General features: G+C 38.7%; 1 protein-coding gene and 1 pseudogene across 9 annotated transcripts in view; one reads left to right on the top strand and one right to left on the bottom strand.

Annotated features, from left to right (window-relative positions):
* The window catches only part of GDPD4 (glycerophosphodiester phosphodiesterase domain containing 4), a 147,508-nt gene that overhangs the window by 14,859 nt on the left and 115,363 nt on the right, over nt 1-17,286 (top strand). For all 9 annotated transcript variants that reach the window (XR_012374517.1, XR_012374515.1, XR_012374516.1 and 6 more), the window contains exons 4-5: nt 10,684-10,777; nt 13,150-13,209. Coding sequence is in view for 4 of the 9 variants with exons in the window: in XM_073879769.1 (XP_073735870.1) it covers nt 10,684-10,777; nt 13,150-13,209 (154 nt within the window). In the remaining 5 variants the exon portion in view is untranslated. The remainder of the gene's footprint in view (nt 1-10,683; nt 10,778-13,149; nt 13,210-17,286) is intronic.
* Nucleotides 396-2,958, bottom strand: LOC141370434 (T-cell activation inhibitor, mitochondrial pseudogene; annotated as a pseudogene).

Below are 17,286 nucleotides of genomic sequence, written 5' to 3'. Positions count from 1 at the left end.
GTATTTTGAGTATTTTTTTTTTGAATGACATCAATTTTTTACTTTAAAACTTCTTCTCATTTACTTAAAATCAGTAGTTCTCAATGTTTTAGACCATCAAGATTCCTGTTATTCAAGCAGTAACTGAATTTTTCCCATCTGGAGAATTTCTTTCCGACATTCTTATCTTTTGTTCTGCTCCTGAGTTGACTTTTATACTAACAAGCCTTGCTTCTCAAATGGAGGCACATGGTGGTAATGTCATTGAGGCTGTTATACTCAGAAACACCACATGCAATTCCTGGCAGACCAAGGAGGTGGGGGATAAATAAACGTGGAATATGCACAAATCAGTCCACTTCCTAAGTTTCATGCAGTTTTTATGTCCTATCTTTATGAATTCCAAAAACCTGAATTTTGACAGACTGACTGACAGGACATTACAAAGGGCTCATGGCACTTACTCTTCTTTTCTTTTCATGTTGTCTCTTGCCTGCTGGGCTTTGGTAAGGATAAACCACTAGAGGTTTGCTGGGTCACAGAGGCTTGGGATGTTAAAGTGCCCGAGTTCATGCAAGCTTGGAGCATATCTGTCACTGTTAAGGATCATCTGTAAACCACGCAGACTTCGAGGGTGAAAGGGTATTCTGTTTTTCACCAGTCTATTATAGAATACATCAAGAAGAGAGTAATATTCTTCAAGCATCAATACTGGTTGCAATTCCTCGATATAAACCACTTGTATACCTCCGAGGAGGTAGCTTATTTGGTCTTCTAAAAGCATCAGCCTCCTCTGAAGGTCAAAATAACTTGGTAACCTTTCAAAAAGTTTTGTCCAGTGATGATGGACATCCATTGTTCCTAGCATCACATGGCCCACTGCACTCATTCCGGATCAGTCTGTAAATATTATTGTACATCCTTTTGCATTTTTAAGTGTTTCCAAGTTGTGCTGTGCTAAGTGGCCTAAACAATGAAGCTGGTTACAGCGATGGGCGATGCCCCAGCTCCTCTGCCACCTGATGTCTGAGAGCTGCAGCTGCTGAGACAGATCATCTTTTAAACGATCTAGTTCTCTTCTAAGTGGCAAACTGTTCCTCAGTTTTTTAATTGCACTTTTCCCATTGTTATCTAGCCAGGATAGTTCCGGCCAGCGTCTGCCGCATGGGACCCCTCGGACCTGCTCCTGTATTTTGAGTATTAATCAGATACATGATTTGCAAATATTTTCTTTATTTTGGTAGTTTGCCTTTTCATTTTGTTGATGGTTTCCTTTGCTTTGCAGAAGCTTTTTATTTTGATGTAGTCCCACTTGTTTATTTTTAAAATCTTTTAGGTCTGTTTTCACTATGATTTAGATTTATTTTTATTTTATTTTATTAATTTATTTTTCACTATGACTTATTTTTAAAGTTCTTGTGCTTTTATTTTATCTTCCTGTCTTCTGCCTTCCTCCTTCCTACTTGTCCTCTCTCCCATGAGTACCAGTGGGGTATCATATTTTAGTTTGATTTTCCTGGGCTTTCTGTATTAAAAAAATTATTAGGAAATGATTATAGATTCACAGGAAGTAGAAAAGAAATGTACAGGGAGGTCCCATGCACACTTTACCCAGCTTCACGCGATAGTAGCATCTTGTAAAACTATTGCATAATGTTAAAACCAGAAAGTTGACATTGGCAGAATACGTGGAGCTTATTCAGATTTCACTGGATTGACTTTTAAAATAGCAAATTATTACATTTGATAAGCAACAGTTATGATCACAGTAAAGGTTGAAATTCACTTTGTGTGTCTATTTTGGCATGGGTCTGTGTATATTCATGTGTACACACACACAGACATGAATACACAGACATGACTTTTACTGGTCTTGGTTTGGCCATCTGGCACCTCACCCAGTGCAGGAACAACTGAAGACAGCCATCATGTGCATGTGTGTGTGTGTGAGAGAGAAAGAGAGAACAAACTCTGGCTCTACCTATTTCATGAGACTGTTTTGAGGACCAAATGGGAGAATCTCATGTAAATGCTGTTCATAAACTATAAGATAATAAAAAGTATTATATTGTAGTAGACTTCTAATGTCTCAGTAGTATTCACAGAAATTAAGGGGAGCATACTTAACTGTATAAGGAGGGGTGCATGTGTTGGGGGGGTTAGTATATAGCAGTCTCAGCAAAATCCCATCCAAAGACATAGAATCACAAAGTCAGAGAGATCTTGGAGCCAACTGTTCCAATTCTCCACACTGTACACATATTTTAAAATATTCTTTCCAGGTGGTCTTGACTTTAATCTCTGATTAAAACTTCAAGTGGTGGGCACATACTGTTTTATATTTCAGCCTTTCCATACTTAGAGAGCTCTAAATGTTTAAGAGCTCTTTATTATAATAAGCTGAAGTCTGCTTTCCCTCTGACTTTTACTGGTCTTGGTTTGGCCATCTGGCACCTCACCCAGAGCAGGACAACTGAAGACAGCCATCATTCCCCTAAATATTCTCTTCTCTATCTTAAACAACTCAAGCATTTAACATGTTCATCATATACAAGACTGTTCATCTCTGGGTGAGCTTATTGTTCTTCACAAGAATGGAACCAGGATTGGAGCATAATGGGATGTGAACTGGACCAATCCCCTTCCATGTCTGTATACAATACTTGTATTAATAGCCCCTATGCTCATATTAACACATTTTCCCTCACCTTGCCTCATATTCCTTTTTCTTGTCTATCCATTGAGGGTTTTTTTGTTTGTTTGTTTTATTGATGTGTAGGTGACACACATTAGTTTCATGTGATTCAACAGCTCTGTATGCTGTGCGCATCACAAGTATAGCTACCATCCGTCACCATACAATGCTATTGCAGTACCATTGACTGTATTCCCTATGCTATAACTTCTATGTACCTTATCATGTACCTGTTGGTCTGTATGTCTTTTTTGGAAGCATGTCTGTTTAGATCCTCTGCCCATTTCTAATTGGATTATTTATTTGCTATTGAATTATATGAGTTCTTTATGTATATTGTTATTAACCACTTACTCAGATACATGTTTTGCAAATATTTTCTCCCTTTTGGTAGGTTTCCTTTTCATTTTGTTGATGGTTTCCTTTGCTGGGCAGAAGCTTTTAGTTTAAGGTAGTCCTACTTATTTGTTTTGTTGCCTTTGCTTTTGGTGTCACATCCAAAAAAATTGTCAACAAGAGGGATGTCAAGGAACTTACTGCTTATATTTTCTTCCAGGAGTTTATGATTTCACATTTTACATTCAAATCTTTCATAATCCATTTTGAGTTGACTTTTGTATATGGTATAACATAGTGGTACAGTTTCATTCTTTTGCATGTGGCTATCCAGTTTATTGAGGAGACTGCCCTTTCTCCATTGTATATTCTTGGTTTTTGTTTTCTTTGCCATAAATTAATTGACCATATATGCACATGGGCTCTTTATTCTGTTTCATTGATCTATTTTTAGATCTGTTTTTATTTTATTTTTATTTATTTATTTTTTAAAGATTTATTTATTTATTTGAGAGAGAGAGCAGAGCGCAAGAGACCACACACGAACAGGGGTGCGGGGGTGAAGAGCAGAGGGAGAGGGAGAAACAGACTTCCTGCTAAGCAGGGAGCTGGAGGTGGGGCTCAATCCCAGGACTCTGGGATCGTGACTTGAGCCGAAGGCAGACACTTGACCGACTGAGCCACCCAGGCACCCTATGTGTCTGTTTTTAATGCTAGTACCATACTGATTTGATTACTATGGATTTGTAAACAATCTGAAATCAGGGAGTGTGATGCCTCCAGCTTTGTTCTTTTTCCATATTATTTGGCTATTCAAGGTCTTTTGTAGTTCCATGAAAATTTTAAGATTATTTGTTCTATTTCTGTGAAAAATGCTTTTGGAATTTGGATAGGGATTGAACTGAATCTACAGATGGCTTGTGTAATATGGAAATTTTAATAATATTCTTTAATATTCTTCATGAATGTGGGATATCTTTCCACATATTTGTGTCTTCAATTTCTTTCCTCAGTGTCTTATATTTTTTGGTTATAGATCTTTCACCTCCTTGGTTAAATTTATTCCTAGGTATTTTATTGTTATTGATGCTAATGTAAGTGGAATTTTTTTCTTTACTTCTTTTTCAGATAATTCATTATTAGTGTACAGTAATGCTATTGATTTTTGTGTGTTGATTTTGTCTCCTGCAACTTAACTGAATTTGCTGATTAGATTTAACTGTTTTTTGGTGGTGTCTTTAGGATTTTCTGTATAAAATTATGTAATCTGCAAATGGAGGCAATCATACTTCTTCTTTTCCAATTCTGATGCCTTTTATTTATTTATTTTTTCTTGCCTGATTGCTCTGGCTAGGACTTCCAATACTATGTTAAATAGGAGTGGTGAGATTAATTTTGTTAATCTTTTTTGCTATTTGCCTGCTCTCTGTTTTACTCATTTACCAAATAAATTGGCCCATGAATGAAGGGAAGGCCTTGCAGAAGGACCTTGCTACACAACCAAAAGTATATACTGTCAGTCTTCCTCCTAGTTTCTCCCACCCCCAAAGAATCTCTGGTCGTTTACCAAGGTGGTTGTGCATGGGGTTGTACTTTGGGGGGAATTAATGTACAATGACACTGAAGTGATAGGAATTTCTGGAGATGTTGAAAACACCACGGTGACTCACTAGTCAGAATAGGGCTTTCAGATGATAGGTAATGGATGGCACTTTGGCTCAAGTCCATCTCTACAATGGGTCTAGTGGGTCCCCAAACACACTTTGTGGTTATTTCTCTAGTTCTGGAATGTATAGTTGGAATAAACATACTCAGAAGCAAGCAGAATTCTCACTTAATACTCCCATCATCAATTAGAAGTTGTATGTATGAGTGCATTCCCACAGGTTCTAATGCCATAAGTAAGTTTCATGGGCAGTTTTCCATTGCTGCTATAGCAAATTACTACAAATTGAGTGGCCTAAAACAATATGCATTTATTATCTCAGTTCTATAGGTCAGAAGTCAGGCATACTCAGCTGGGTACTATGCTTAGGATCTCATAATGCTGAAATCAGGGTGCCAGCTGGCCTGATCTTTTATCTGTAGTCTCTGGGTGAGAATGCACTTCTCGGTTTATTCAGTTGTTGGCAGAATCCATGTATTTCTCGTTGTAGAAATGAAGAGCCCTTCCTTTGGTGGTTGTCAGATGAAAGTTGTTCTCACCTGCTAGAAGCCAGTGCATTCTTTAGCTTGTGGCCTTCTCTGTCTTCAGAGCTAGCAACTGGGTGTCAAGTCCTTCTCACACTGCAAATTTCTCTGAGTTCTTTTTCATCTCTCTGACTTCCTCTTCTGATTTTAAGAGTTCATGTGATTATACTGGATTGACCCAGATAATCCAGGTTAATCTCCCTATTTTAAAGTCAGCTGATTAGTAACCTTAATTACATTTGCAAAGTTCCTTTTACCATCTAAAATACCATTATTACTGGTGTGACACCAGAGGACAAAGGTCATGGATGCCAGAATTCTGCTTGTCCATCCCTCCCTCCCTCCCTTGTTTCTTCCCCTCATATATATATTTTTTTTCTCTTCTTCCATTCTTCTACCATTCAAAATAGGATATGTTAATAGTAGTTAACCATATATATCGGTACTTAAATTAGAGGTATAACCATCACCCATTGGTGAGAACTCTAACCTCTTTTGGAGAGAAGACTGATGTATTTTTAGTTGTATGAGAGATAATTGCATCATGTTAGACAGAAAATAAGGGTAGTTAGTAGAGGTGTGCATGGATACCAAGTTGACCTTGAGTGGACTGGGATAGTGTACTTTCTGGGCCAGCTAAACTAAAACTACATTTCTGAGAATTCCATTCCCAATATAAGATTGAGTTAGGATTAGTCACAAGAGAAATTTGCATAAAATTTGGATGTGGGAAGTGAATCAGCAGCCACTGTTTTATACTCTGAAGGTCAGCGATGTGCCCAGGCATTATGGCAGCCTTCACGCAATGTCAGTATCTGATAGTTCATTAGTTGGCATGGGGTGGCACCTCAGCCCACATACTCTCTGACCTTGCCAGATCTTTTTTAGTTTCTTCATGTTCTAGGCCACAGTAATGAAAGGCGCCAACTTTTCTACATGTCACTCTTATCATCACAGTTGGAGGCAGTTGTTAAACTTAACATTTATTATGTGGAGCACAGAGTGCTGGATGATGAGTCAAGGCAACAATAGTGGTGGGTGGTGGTTCAGCCGCAGACCACCAGAGAAATCAAAAGAGAAGTTTATTACTTATAAGTACTGGAGGAAGTACATGGCACACTTCAAGGGGCACACAGAAAGTCAAGGCAGAAAGAGAGGCAGGACCTGGGGCACACGCTTTTAGGGTCCTTGAGTGGAGTGTTTTGGGATTCCTGGGCTAGGGCCAAATTGATCAAACTAAAAGAGCAGGAATTTGGTAAGCGCCATGAGAGTCTTATCTAAGGGGCATATAAGGCATACAGGCACTAGGAAGCAGAGGAAACTTGATCCCAAGGGCTGTTGGGAGAGACCTATGAGGAACTTACATTTGCTTGTGACTTTGTGGGATGCTCTATAGGGCATCTACTTCCCTAAGGGAGCCTGTGTCAGTTTAAGGTCCCTGCAGGCCACTTGGCCAAACAAAATGGATGTTGAGGCAGCAATACCGTGGACTAGCTTAGCTAAATGCTTGACATTGTGATAGACAGACACATGTTCCATTGTCTGTGTGTCTCCTCATGGGTTCCAGTCTGTCCTCATGTGTTTCAGTTTGTCTCTGTGGGTTCCAGTTGCTCATTATGGGTTTTAGTTCTCTCATGTGTCATGTCCAGTTTTCCTTCCCAACTGCTGGCCTGACTTCTAGCAACTTTAGGCCAAATATCAGAACGGATGTAACAGCCTTATATAGCCTTCTCTAATAGCTTCTATAATAGCATAAGGTCTAATCCCTACAATAAATTATTTCCTGACTGATCCCAGAGCAATAAAATACTTTAATCATTTTGGAAAAGTTCTCAGCCACTGTCTTTTCAAATACTGTTTTTACCCCATTTTTTATCATCTCTACTTTTGGAACTTTAATTTTATGTGTATTAGAACTTCTTTACCCCCAGGTGCCTTAATCTTCTGATTTTTTGTGTATTTTTTCATGTGTCTCTGTTTCATTCTTGATATATTTTTCTGACCTAACTTTTGTTTAACATATTCTTTTATTTATTTATTTATTTATTTTAAAGATTTTATTTGTTTGACTTTGACAGAGAAAGACACAGTGAGAAAGGAAACGTAAGCAGGGGGAGTGGGAGAGGGAGAAGCAGGCTCCTGGCTGAGCAGGGAGCCTGATGCGGGGCTCGATCCCAGGACCCTGGGATCATGACCTTAGCCGAAGGCAGATGCTTAACAACTGAGCCACCCAGGCGCCCCATAACATATTCTTTTATTTTTTTAATTGGTCTCCTTTTAAATAGTTCTCTACTGAAATTCTAGTCTAAACATTTTAAGGATATTTATTTAGAAGTGTGTGTCTGATATTTTTCTTACCTATATTTGCTGAAGATCTTTTTATGTTGTCCTCCCTCCCTCCCTTCTTCCTTCCTCTTTTAAGTAGGTTCCATGCCCAGCATAGAGCCCAACACAGGGCTTGAACTCACAACCCTGAGACTAACACCTGAGCTGAGATCAAGAGTTGGACGCTTAACTGACTGAGCCACCCAGGTGCCCCTGTTGTCCTTTCTTTAGGCATTCACTAATGTGGTCTCCTCTCTTGGCGTGCCCGATTGTTTTGCTTGAGTGCCAGACATTGTTTATAAAAAGTTTGTATAGGTAATTTGAGGCCTTGAATTACATTATTTACTCTCAGTTACTCTCACAAGTAACTAGGTTTATTAGCAAATCCTATTCACCTTAATTCAGTTTGATGTACTTAAATGGTTCAAAGCTAGGATTCTGTTCCCCAAAAGCAGTGTATTTCTGGATTGTGTTTATTCCTAGGATGTAGCCTTGGAAGGTCCCAAATCAAAGTGTATAGTGTTTATCAGATTACCCTTCTCACTTTTTTTGTCCTCCTAACCCTGCAAGATATGGGAAGCCCTCCTTTTTATCCCAGTCGCTTCTAGAGAAAAATCATTCAAATGCCAAGTTATGTCTGTTGATTTCCTCTCTTATTTGGATCTTGGTTCCATAGTTCTTCACTGTTTATTGGCTCCCTGATGCCTTCATTTAGATTTTAAGGAACATATCCAGCTTTTTTAGTTGTTGTTACCTTTAGCTAGAGAGAGGTAGAGCAGAATTTTTGATGGGGTAGCTGTCACTTTCCTTCTTCTCTGCCCCCCCAACCCCGCGTGTATTGGGGGGTTAAACTTGTCTCCCTATTCCTTATGTTATATGAAAGTCCTCAGTGGCTCACCATGATGTGCCTTTTTTTGTTTCCTCAGAATTACTGTCAGTTGACAATTGGTGGTACTAATATAATTGAGGTATATAAGATATGTATTTGAGGAGATGCAAGAAGGCTGCATTGTGCAGCTGTGGGAAAGCAGGGATGGGGTCCTGGAAGATTTCTTTAAGCATTAGTGCAGTGAATGTGGATTTAGACAAAGTTGCACTGACTAGGCTTCCTAACAGGCTTTCTCTATTGAATGATAGAGAAAAGGGGGATGTGATTATGGTGCTGGGGTATATAAAACAAATGACCTGGAGTAGAGAGAAAGCTGCTTGAAAATACTAAGTCATAAGAAGCCTAAATTGGACAATCCATGTAGAGTGAGCCTACTGCATATTCATCAGCAACTGTATATTCCCAGATTAAAGGAGTGATGGCCAAGAAAGACTTGCTTTTTTAATTCCCACAGATGTGTAGTCAGTCACTTAAGCTAACTCCTTTTCATTCTTCTCACTCCCTTTTGTTATCCAGCCCCTGCCCCAAACCACCACCAAGAGTACGTACAGATGAATGGGACAGGAAGAAGTAGAAAAGGGAGAGAGGAAAAAAAAATCACAGCTCTTCCTTTGCCTGAAGTTCATAGCAGGTGGATGAGAACTTCACTTGAGTTTGGTGAAAGAGTTTTGAGCTGAACTAAACTAATAATAATATTTACATGTGATTGAATATACAAAAGAAGGTTGAAAGGAAGTGGGGAAAAATCTAATGTGGCTAGAGAAATGATTAGAAAAGATAGAGGCACCATTAAATGGCAAACTTTAGCTTTCCATTCTCACTTGAAAGCAAAGCAAATATTTCTTGGTTAAGCTGTTCTATTAATCCTTTGGCTGTATCTAGACTGATATTAAGTCCATCTCTCATTTTCTTTCAAGAACTTTGATTGTTTTGATTGTCCCTGTTCTTGTATTAAAACATCATATTCTTGGGGCTTAGTCAGTAGAACATGCGACTTGATCTCGGGGTTGTAAATTCAATTCCCATGTTGGGTGTAGAGATTACTTAAAATAAAATCTTAAAAGAAAGGAAAAAACATATTCTTGTTACATGGATATTAGTCCTCCCTTTATTTCTCTAAAATTCTGAAATATATTTGTTTTGTGATTCTTTTCTGATTGCTCTATTGCTCTATTTTTCTATTTGTCAGCTTTATTGGATTCATTTGTTGACATTTGATGATTTCTGATTTCTGGTCGTAAGCTCATCTACAGAATACTGTTCCCAGTGTCTTGATTTGTGATAGTTCTCGATATGGTGACTGCTTGTCTGTTTGTTTCTTCTGGGTGTGTCTTACAGCCCCTGACCAAAGAGAATTTCCTTTGTTATTTTGAATGTGGTTATATGTTCATTATTCTATATTTTATATTATTAAAATATGATTTCTCCAGGTTTTACATTGAGAGAAGTTAATTTCTGTTATCTGGAAATGAGTGTAAATTATTTGACATATAATATCTAGACCAAGTATAACATTGTTTCTCTTAGCGAATCATTAGCAGGTTTCTCTCATAACCACTTTCAGAACAGAACACATTTGAAATGTTTTTATTTTATTTTTTTAAAGATTTTATTTATTTATTTGACAGAGACATAGCAAGAGAGGGAACACAAGCAAGGGGAGTAGGAGAGGGAGAAGCAGGCTTCCCTCTGAGCCCGGGAGCCTGATGCGGGGCTCTGTCCCAGGACCCTGGGATTATGACCTGAGCCGAAGGCAGACACTTAAGGACTGAGCCACCCAGGCACCCCTGAACTGTTTTTAAAAGACCCAAATCTCTTAGTTCTAGCGTAGCGCATTTAATATGGTAGCTAATTACAATTATATTAGAAAATATACATGCAAAAGGACAAAGAACCTGCCAAAATGGAAAATACTAATTTTATTAAGGTGGTGAACTTAGGGATGACTTTTTCTCTTTTGACTTTCCAGAATTTCTGTATTATTATATTATTTTTTAAAAGAGGTCATAATTTTTGAGTATATATTCTAAATAACTTTAAAAAATCCTACCATTAATACAGACCCCCAATAAAGTACCCAGTTGTCTCTAGGATAAAGTTAAAACTTCTCAACTAAATATCTCCAAAGCTCTTCACAGATTTGTTCTCAGATTGCTTCTCTTATCTCCTTCCATTTTCTTATGCTTCATTTAGTCCAGTCTTGTTCCTCACCCTTGACGCAGACTACTAATTTCTGCTATGTTTTAAGGATTGAAACACATTTTTGCAGGGTCATTTCTCTAGGTACAGGATACTGGTTCTTTTGGTCCATTGTTTTGCTGAGTTTATTTGGGATCCTGGCTGCCTACTGTACATTGCTGATGGTGAGTAATATTTCATTGCAGTTGGTGAGTAATGTTTTGCATTTCTCTTACTCCTTTCTGAGTAGCCTCGTGAAGTGCTTCTGTCTGGGATAGTATCCAATAGGTGCTGAGAACCTTCATAAACTAAGATCACTCTTGTCTTAGCAGAGTTGGGGTTTACATCAGCTACTTGAATCTTAGGCACAAAGGATGGATGAAGGAAAGAAAGGCTTGTGCCATTAGAGGATCTGTCTTACAACCTTCCCTTTTAAAGGGTGGCAGAACATCCTTTTACTAATCTTGTTTCATAGCCTATTTTATGGTTCAATGTTGTTATTTTAAACACTCCAGATTCACTTTAGCTGTACCTTTACATATTGAACTACCTCATTTCATATCCTGTGTCCTGAGAATTGGTCTTTCTGGGTCTTACAAATTAGCTAGTTTTTCAAACCTAGACTAATGTGCAAATGCACGTTAGTCCTCTAGTCCAGGTGCAGAGTACATTTTATCAAGTCTTTTGGCAAATAGTGACCCTGTCTCTGTTGCCTGACATAGTAGTGTAGTGTGGTATGAGAAATTCAGGCCAAGCAAGAGAAGTCTGTAGAAGTGGAAGGCTATGGGAGGATAACTGTCAGGTAATGGGAGTTTTTCAGTGCCCACTTATCCATAGGACATATATATCTTTCTCTGATTTCACAATTCCCTGTCCTTACTGATTTCCTTTCTGATACAGAAAACCCCAACCCACCAAATCCATTGCCATTTGCATTTTTTCAACAAAATTTATTAATCACTGTATGAGTGCTAAGTACTGAGTATACAGTGACCAACAAAACATGCAGTTTTTATTTTCATGCAGGGCACTTCAAAGAGATAGGTATGAGATGTAAAGTTACAAGTGTCTTAATTCAATGAGTTTTAACTCTAGTAGGACAACTAACTCACAGACAAAAATAACTAACACAGGCAGAACATTATACTGTCATTAGAGAAGCCTTAAAAAAGTTCTGTATGGTTTCTGAGAAGAAGAAGTGACTTTCAGCCAAGAAGATTAAGTAAGACTTCTTGGAAGAGGTGGCACTGATGTGTGATCTTGAAGGGATGGTAGATTTGGACATGTGTATATGGGGATGAGGGAAGAACATTCCAGGCTGTGCTGTGGGAACATTATGACAAAGGTGGCAAGACAAAAATATGGAGGGTCATTTCTCTTAGCATGTAGGGCATAATGAAGAATAATGGGGAACATAGCTAAAAAGATAGGCTTGTGACAGATTTTGGAAGGTCTGGAAATAAGGCTAAGACATTTGGCATAAATCAGATTTCTATTTTAGGAAAACCATCCTGGAAATTGTGGTGTGAAGGGTGGCTATAGGCAGGGAGGCTGGTTAGAAACTTTTCTTCTTAATGGGGAAAATGCAGATGAAGGATGTGCTCTGGGCCAAACTCTGACCACTGACTTGTACTGCTTTTATATACAGTGAACAGGAAATGGTATAGCTAGCTTCTAAGGTGGGAATGAGTTCTAGTGTCCAAAAAGGCAATATATTATAACTACAACAAAGTTTCTACTCTACCCTACTTCTTTTTGGATACATACAGTGGCAACAACAGTGCACAAAGAGTAAAACCTGAGTTCTATTTCTATTGTTAGGTTACTTCGTAACCTTGGTCAAGTCATATAACCCTTTGAGCCTCCATTTCTTTTCTTTCAAATAAGAATGATAATATCTAATAAAATGGTATTTTATGGGGCTGGATAAAGAACAAATGAAATCAGATACATAAAATTATTTTGATAAAAAGATTAAGAGCTTTATACATTCCAACTCTCATTAATATCCTGAGCATCTAAGGGTTCTGATTTTGTTTAGATTCAAATCTAATTAAGATTTATTGACTAAATATCAGGTTAACAACAGTAGTTAACAGTTGTAACAATGGCACCGATTCCTCAAGAAAGAGCTTTTAAATAACCCATTGGAAGGGCTGGCCTCTGCCCTTTTTTCTCTCACAAGTGTGTCTAAGTAATACCATGAATACAGTTCATCACGGGGAAAAGAAATTGGTGGGAACTCAGGAAGGATATCAGTGTGGTGATTGTCATGAGATTCCAGAGACAAGAATAATTCTTCCTGGGGGTGCTGGTGAGCGTTACAAATAGAAGGTGACATTTGAACTGCCTTTGAAGAAGCATCAGTGGCATGGGGAGGGAGAGCTTTTCAGGCAGGGGAGCAGCATGGCAAACTACCAGAGGCTGCAAAGTGCAGGTATAGCAAGAAGTGAATGTAGTGCTAGACTGTGAAAGGAATTTTGAGCTACAGAACAGTGCTTTGCCTAGCAACTTGGTGATTTCAAAATAACCTCCTTTTTCTTCTTTGCTTTTCCAGGTACTTGCATTTTTGTTGGTTTGGGAAGGGTATGAACCAAACCTGCACTGGTGTCATAAGGTAGGACACTGAACCTTTGTAGGAGATCTTGGGCCAGGACTGAATGTGCCTCTTAGGCACTCAGTGTTAAGTAGAGTCACCCTTTCTTTCATTGTTCCCCTTAGAAAGAAGAGATCTGTTTACACTGTTTTAATGGAAATAATTAAATTTCTAACAGATATAACTGATTTACTGAAGGAGCTGAACTCAAACTTTATTTTTTTTTCACCACTCCTTGTTAAACTCACTCTGTGACTCTGTTCTTCCCATCACATCTTAGGCAAACTCCATTACTTTCTCAGTCCCTTATAATCATAAGAACATTCTCATTTCAGTCATTAAAAATTTCAGTTCATTGTAATAACCCAAATTTGAACATTATAAGATTTTTTCCTCTCCTTATTTGGACTTAACCCAGGCCGGGAAGCCTGCAGTGCTAGCGAGAGCATGATGGTCCTTTTACCTCTCTTTTCAACAGAAGAGGGCACAGGGGAGAAGGAGATAGAATAAACGAACAGAGTTGCACAAAGAGGGGTTAGAGGGTCATCTGGGCTGATGCTGTCAGGGCCAGATGAATGTGCAGTTGTTGGCTTTTTATCCGATGGGCTTTTTCTGTGTGTGTTTTCAGAGACCCTTCTGCTGAGAACCTTGACTACACCTTTCTTGGTGGAGTCAGTGTCTGTCTTCCTATACACCTGGAAATTTCTTGAGGTCTTTTTAACCTTCCCTTAGTTTGGACCCCCCCCCCTTTTTTAAAGATTTTATTTATTTATTTGACAGAGAGAGAGACAGCGAGAGAGGGAACACAAGCAGGGGGAGTGGGAGAGGGAGAAGCAGGCTTCCCACGGAGCAGGGAGCCCGATGCGGGGCTCAATCCCAGGACCCTGGAATCATGACCTGAGCCAAAGGCAGACACTTAATGACTGAGCCACCCAGGCGCCCCTAGTTTGGAGCCCTTTAAAATGAGTCCAGAATAGTGTGTCTCAAAGGATCTGAATCTGTTCCACAGAAAACAACATCTTTGCCCCCAACATCTGTGGACATGCAGCTCATTTCCAATATAGCCTCCCTCATTTTGTTCTGCCATGGGCTTGAGCAGCTCCAGCCAAAGCCTCTTGCCTTTCTATAGACTTTTTTCAGTCATGGTTTGATACCATATTTTGTTTTTCCTTAAACCCAGGAACATATCAAACTCTGAGTAGTCCCCTTAAATTTCCTCTTTCTCAAATGAAAAGTATGAACTGGAAATGTAAATTTAAGAGTTATTAGAATAGATCAAAATTGAAATCATAAGATCTTACAGGGAAAGAATGTAGATTGAGAAGTGAAAAAATAGGCCTTATTGAGATCACCATCTGTTTTGGAGTTGGGACACCATAATCATGTGGTCACTACCAAGAGTCATGTGAAATCTAAAAAAAACCCAGATGAATAGACAAAAAGCAAAATCAGACCGATAAATACAAAGAACAAACTGATGGTTGCAGGGGGGTGGGGGTAGGGGGCGCTGGGTAAAATGGGTGAAGGGGAGCATGAGATACAGGCTTCCACTTAAGGAATGAATAAGTCACAGGAATAAAAGGTACAGCATAGGGAATATAGTCCGTGGTATTCTAATAGTGTTGCATGGTGACAGATGGTAGTTACACTTGGGTGAGCATAGTGTAACATAGAGAGTTGTAGAAAATGAAAATGCTAATTTGAAAAGATATATGAACCCCTGTGTTTATCGCAGCATTATTTACAGTAGCTAACATATGGAAGCAGCCCATGTCCATCAATAGATGAATGGATAAAGATGTGGTATACATATGTAATGGGATATTACTCAGCCATAAAAAATGTGATCTTGATATTTGCAACAATGTGGATGGGCCTAAAGGATATTTGCTAAGTGAAATAAGTCAGAGAAAGACAAATACCATATGATTTCACTTGTATGTGGACTCTAAAAAACAAAACAAATGAACAAACAAAAAGCAGAAACAGACCTATAAACACAGAGAACAAACTGGTGGTTGCCAGGGGCGGGAGGGGATAAGCAAAAAGGGGGTAATGAAGTGGGGAGTGGTTAGTATAGCTTCCAGTTAAAGAATGAATAAGTTACAGAGATGAAAGATGGTATAGCATAGGGAATATTGTCAATGGTATTGTAATAGGTATGGTGATAGAAGGTAACTTGAGGTGAGCATAACATAATATATAGATTTATGCAATCACTATGTTGTACACTTGAGACTTTTGGAACATTGGTGTGTCAACTATATTTCAATTAAAAAAAACACACTCCACATTTTAAGTCCCAAGAGCAGAATGTATCCTAATATAGAAGAGAAAAGATGTTTTTATGAGTAACTGCATTTAACAGATTCACATTTCTCCAAGAGAAAATGTTTTATATGTACCTTCTAATTGCCTGTATCCTTTGAATCATAAATAAGTTTGGTGTTGGGTGGATCATAGAATCCTATGAGATTCATGTGAGTCTGATTTGACAGTTAAACCTTTGTGTTGGGATCCTTTTGTTTTGTTAATAGGCTACTTAAGATTTTTGCATCTGTGTACAAAGGAGAGATTGGCACATACAGGCATACCTTATGTCACTGTGCTTCACTTCTCTCCCTTTCCCCTCCTTATTCCCTGAGACACAACAATATTGAAATTAGACCAGTTAATAGCCCTACAATGGCCTCTGAGTGTTCCAGGGAAAGGAAGAGTCACATCTCTCATGTTAAATCAAAAGCTAGAAATGATTAAGTTCAGTGAGGAAGGCATATCAAAAACCAAGATAGGCTGAAAGCTAGGCCTCTTGCACCAAATACATGCTGTGACTACAAAGGGAAATCCTTGAAAGAAATCAAACGTGCCATTCTGATAAACACAAGAATGATAAGAAAGCAAAACAACCTTATTGCTGATATGAAGAAAGTTTTAATGGTCTGAATAGAAAATCATACCAGCCAAAGCATTCCCTTAAGCCAAAGCCTAATCCAGAGGAAGGCCCTAACTCTCTTCAATTCTCTGAAGACTGAGAGAGGTAAGGAAGCTGCAGAGGAGAAGTCTGAAGCTAGCAGAGGTTAGTTGATGAGGTTTAAGGAGAAAAAGCTGCCTCTGTAACATAAAAGTACAAGGCGAAGCAGCAGGTGCTGATGTAGAAGCAGCAGCAAGTTATCCAGGAGATCTGGCTAAGATCATTCATGACAGTGGCTGCATTCAGCAAGAGATGTTCAATATAGACCAAAACAGCCTTCTATTGGAAAAAGATGCCTCTAGGACTTCCATAGCTAGAGAGATGCTTCTAGGACTTCCTAGCTTCAAAGCTTCAAAGGACAGGCTGACTCTCTTGTTAGGGGCTAATGTAGTTGGTGACTTTAAGTTGAAGCTGGTGCTCATTTACCATTCCAAAAATCCTAGGGTCCTGAGGAATTATGCTAGATCTACTCTGCCTGTGCTCTATAAATGGAACAACAAAGCCTGAATGGCAACACATCTGTTTACAACAGAGTTTACTGACTATTTTAAGCCCACTGTTGAGACCAACTGCTTAGAAAAAGAATTTCCTTTCAAAATACTGCTGCTCACTGATAATATACCTGGTCACCCAAGAGTTCTCATGGAGGTGTACAGCAAAATGAATATTGTTTTCATGCCTGCTAATACAACATCCAGTTTGCAGCCCATGGATCAAGGAGTCATTTTGACTATCAACTATTATTATTATTTAAGAAATAGATTTTGTAAGGCTATAGAGCCACAGACAGTGATTCCTCTGATGGACCTGGGCAAAGTAAATTGAAAACCTTCTGGAAGAATTCAATATTCAAGATGTCCTGAAGAACATTTGTGATTCATGGAAAGAGGTCAAAATATCAACATGAACAGGAGTTTGGAAAAAGTGGATTCCAACTCTCATGGATGACTGTGAGGGGATCAGGACTTGAGGGAGTAACTGCAGACATGGTGGAAATAGCCAGAGAACTAGAATTAGAAGTGGAGCTCAAGGATGTGACTGAACTGCCGTAGTCTTATGATAAAACGTGGATGGATGAGCAGTTACTTGTTATGGATGAGCAAAGAGAGTGGTTTCTTGAGATGGAA

This window comes from Callorhinus ursinus, unplaced genomic scaffold (genome assembly GCF_003265705.2).
Source record: "Callorhinus ursinus isolate GAN/ISIS: 27379988/994484 unplaced genomic scaffold, GSC_fseal_2.0 scaffold35, whole genome shotgun sequence".
Classification (NCBI taxonomy): domain Eukaryota; kingdom Metazoa; phylum Chordata; class Mammalia; order Carnivora; family Otariidae; genus Callorhinus; species Callorhinus ursinus.
Note: the sequence above shows the minus strand (reverse complement) of the source record. Positions and strands in the feature narration are given on the sequence as shown.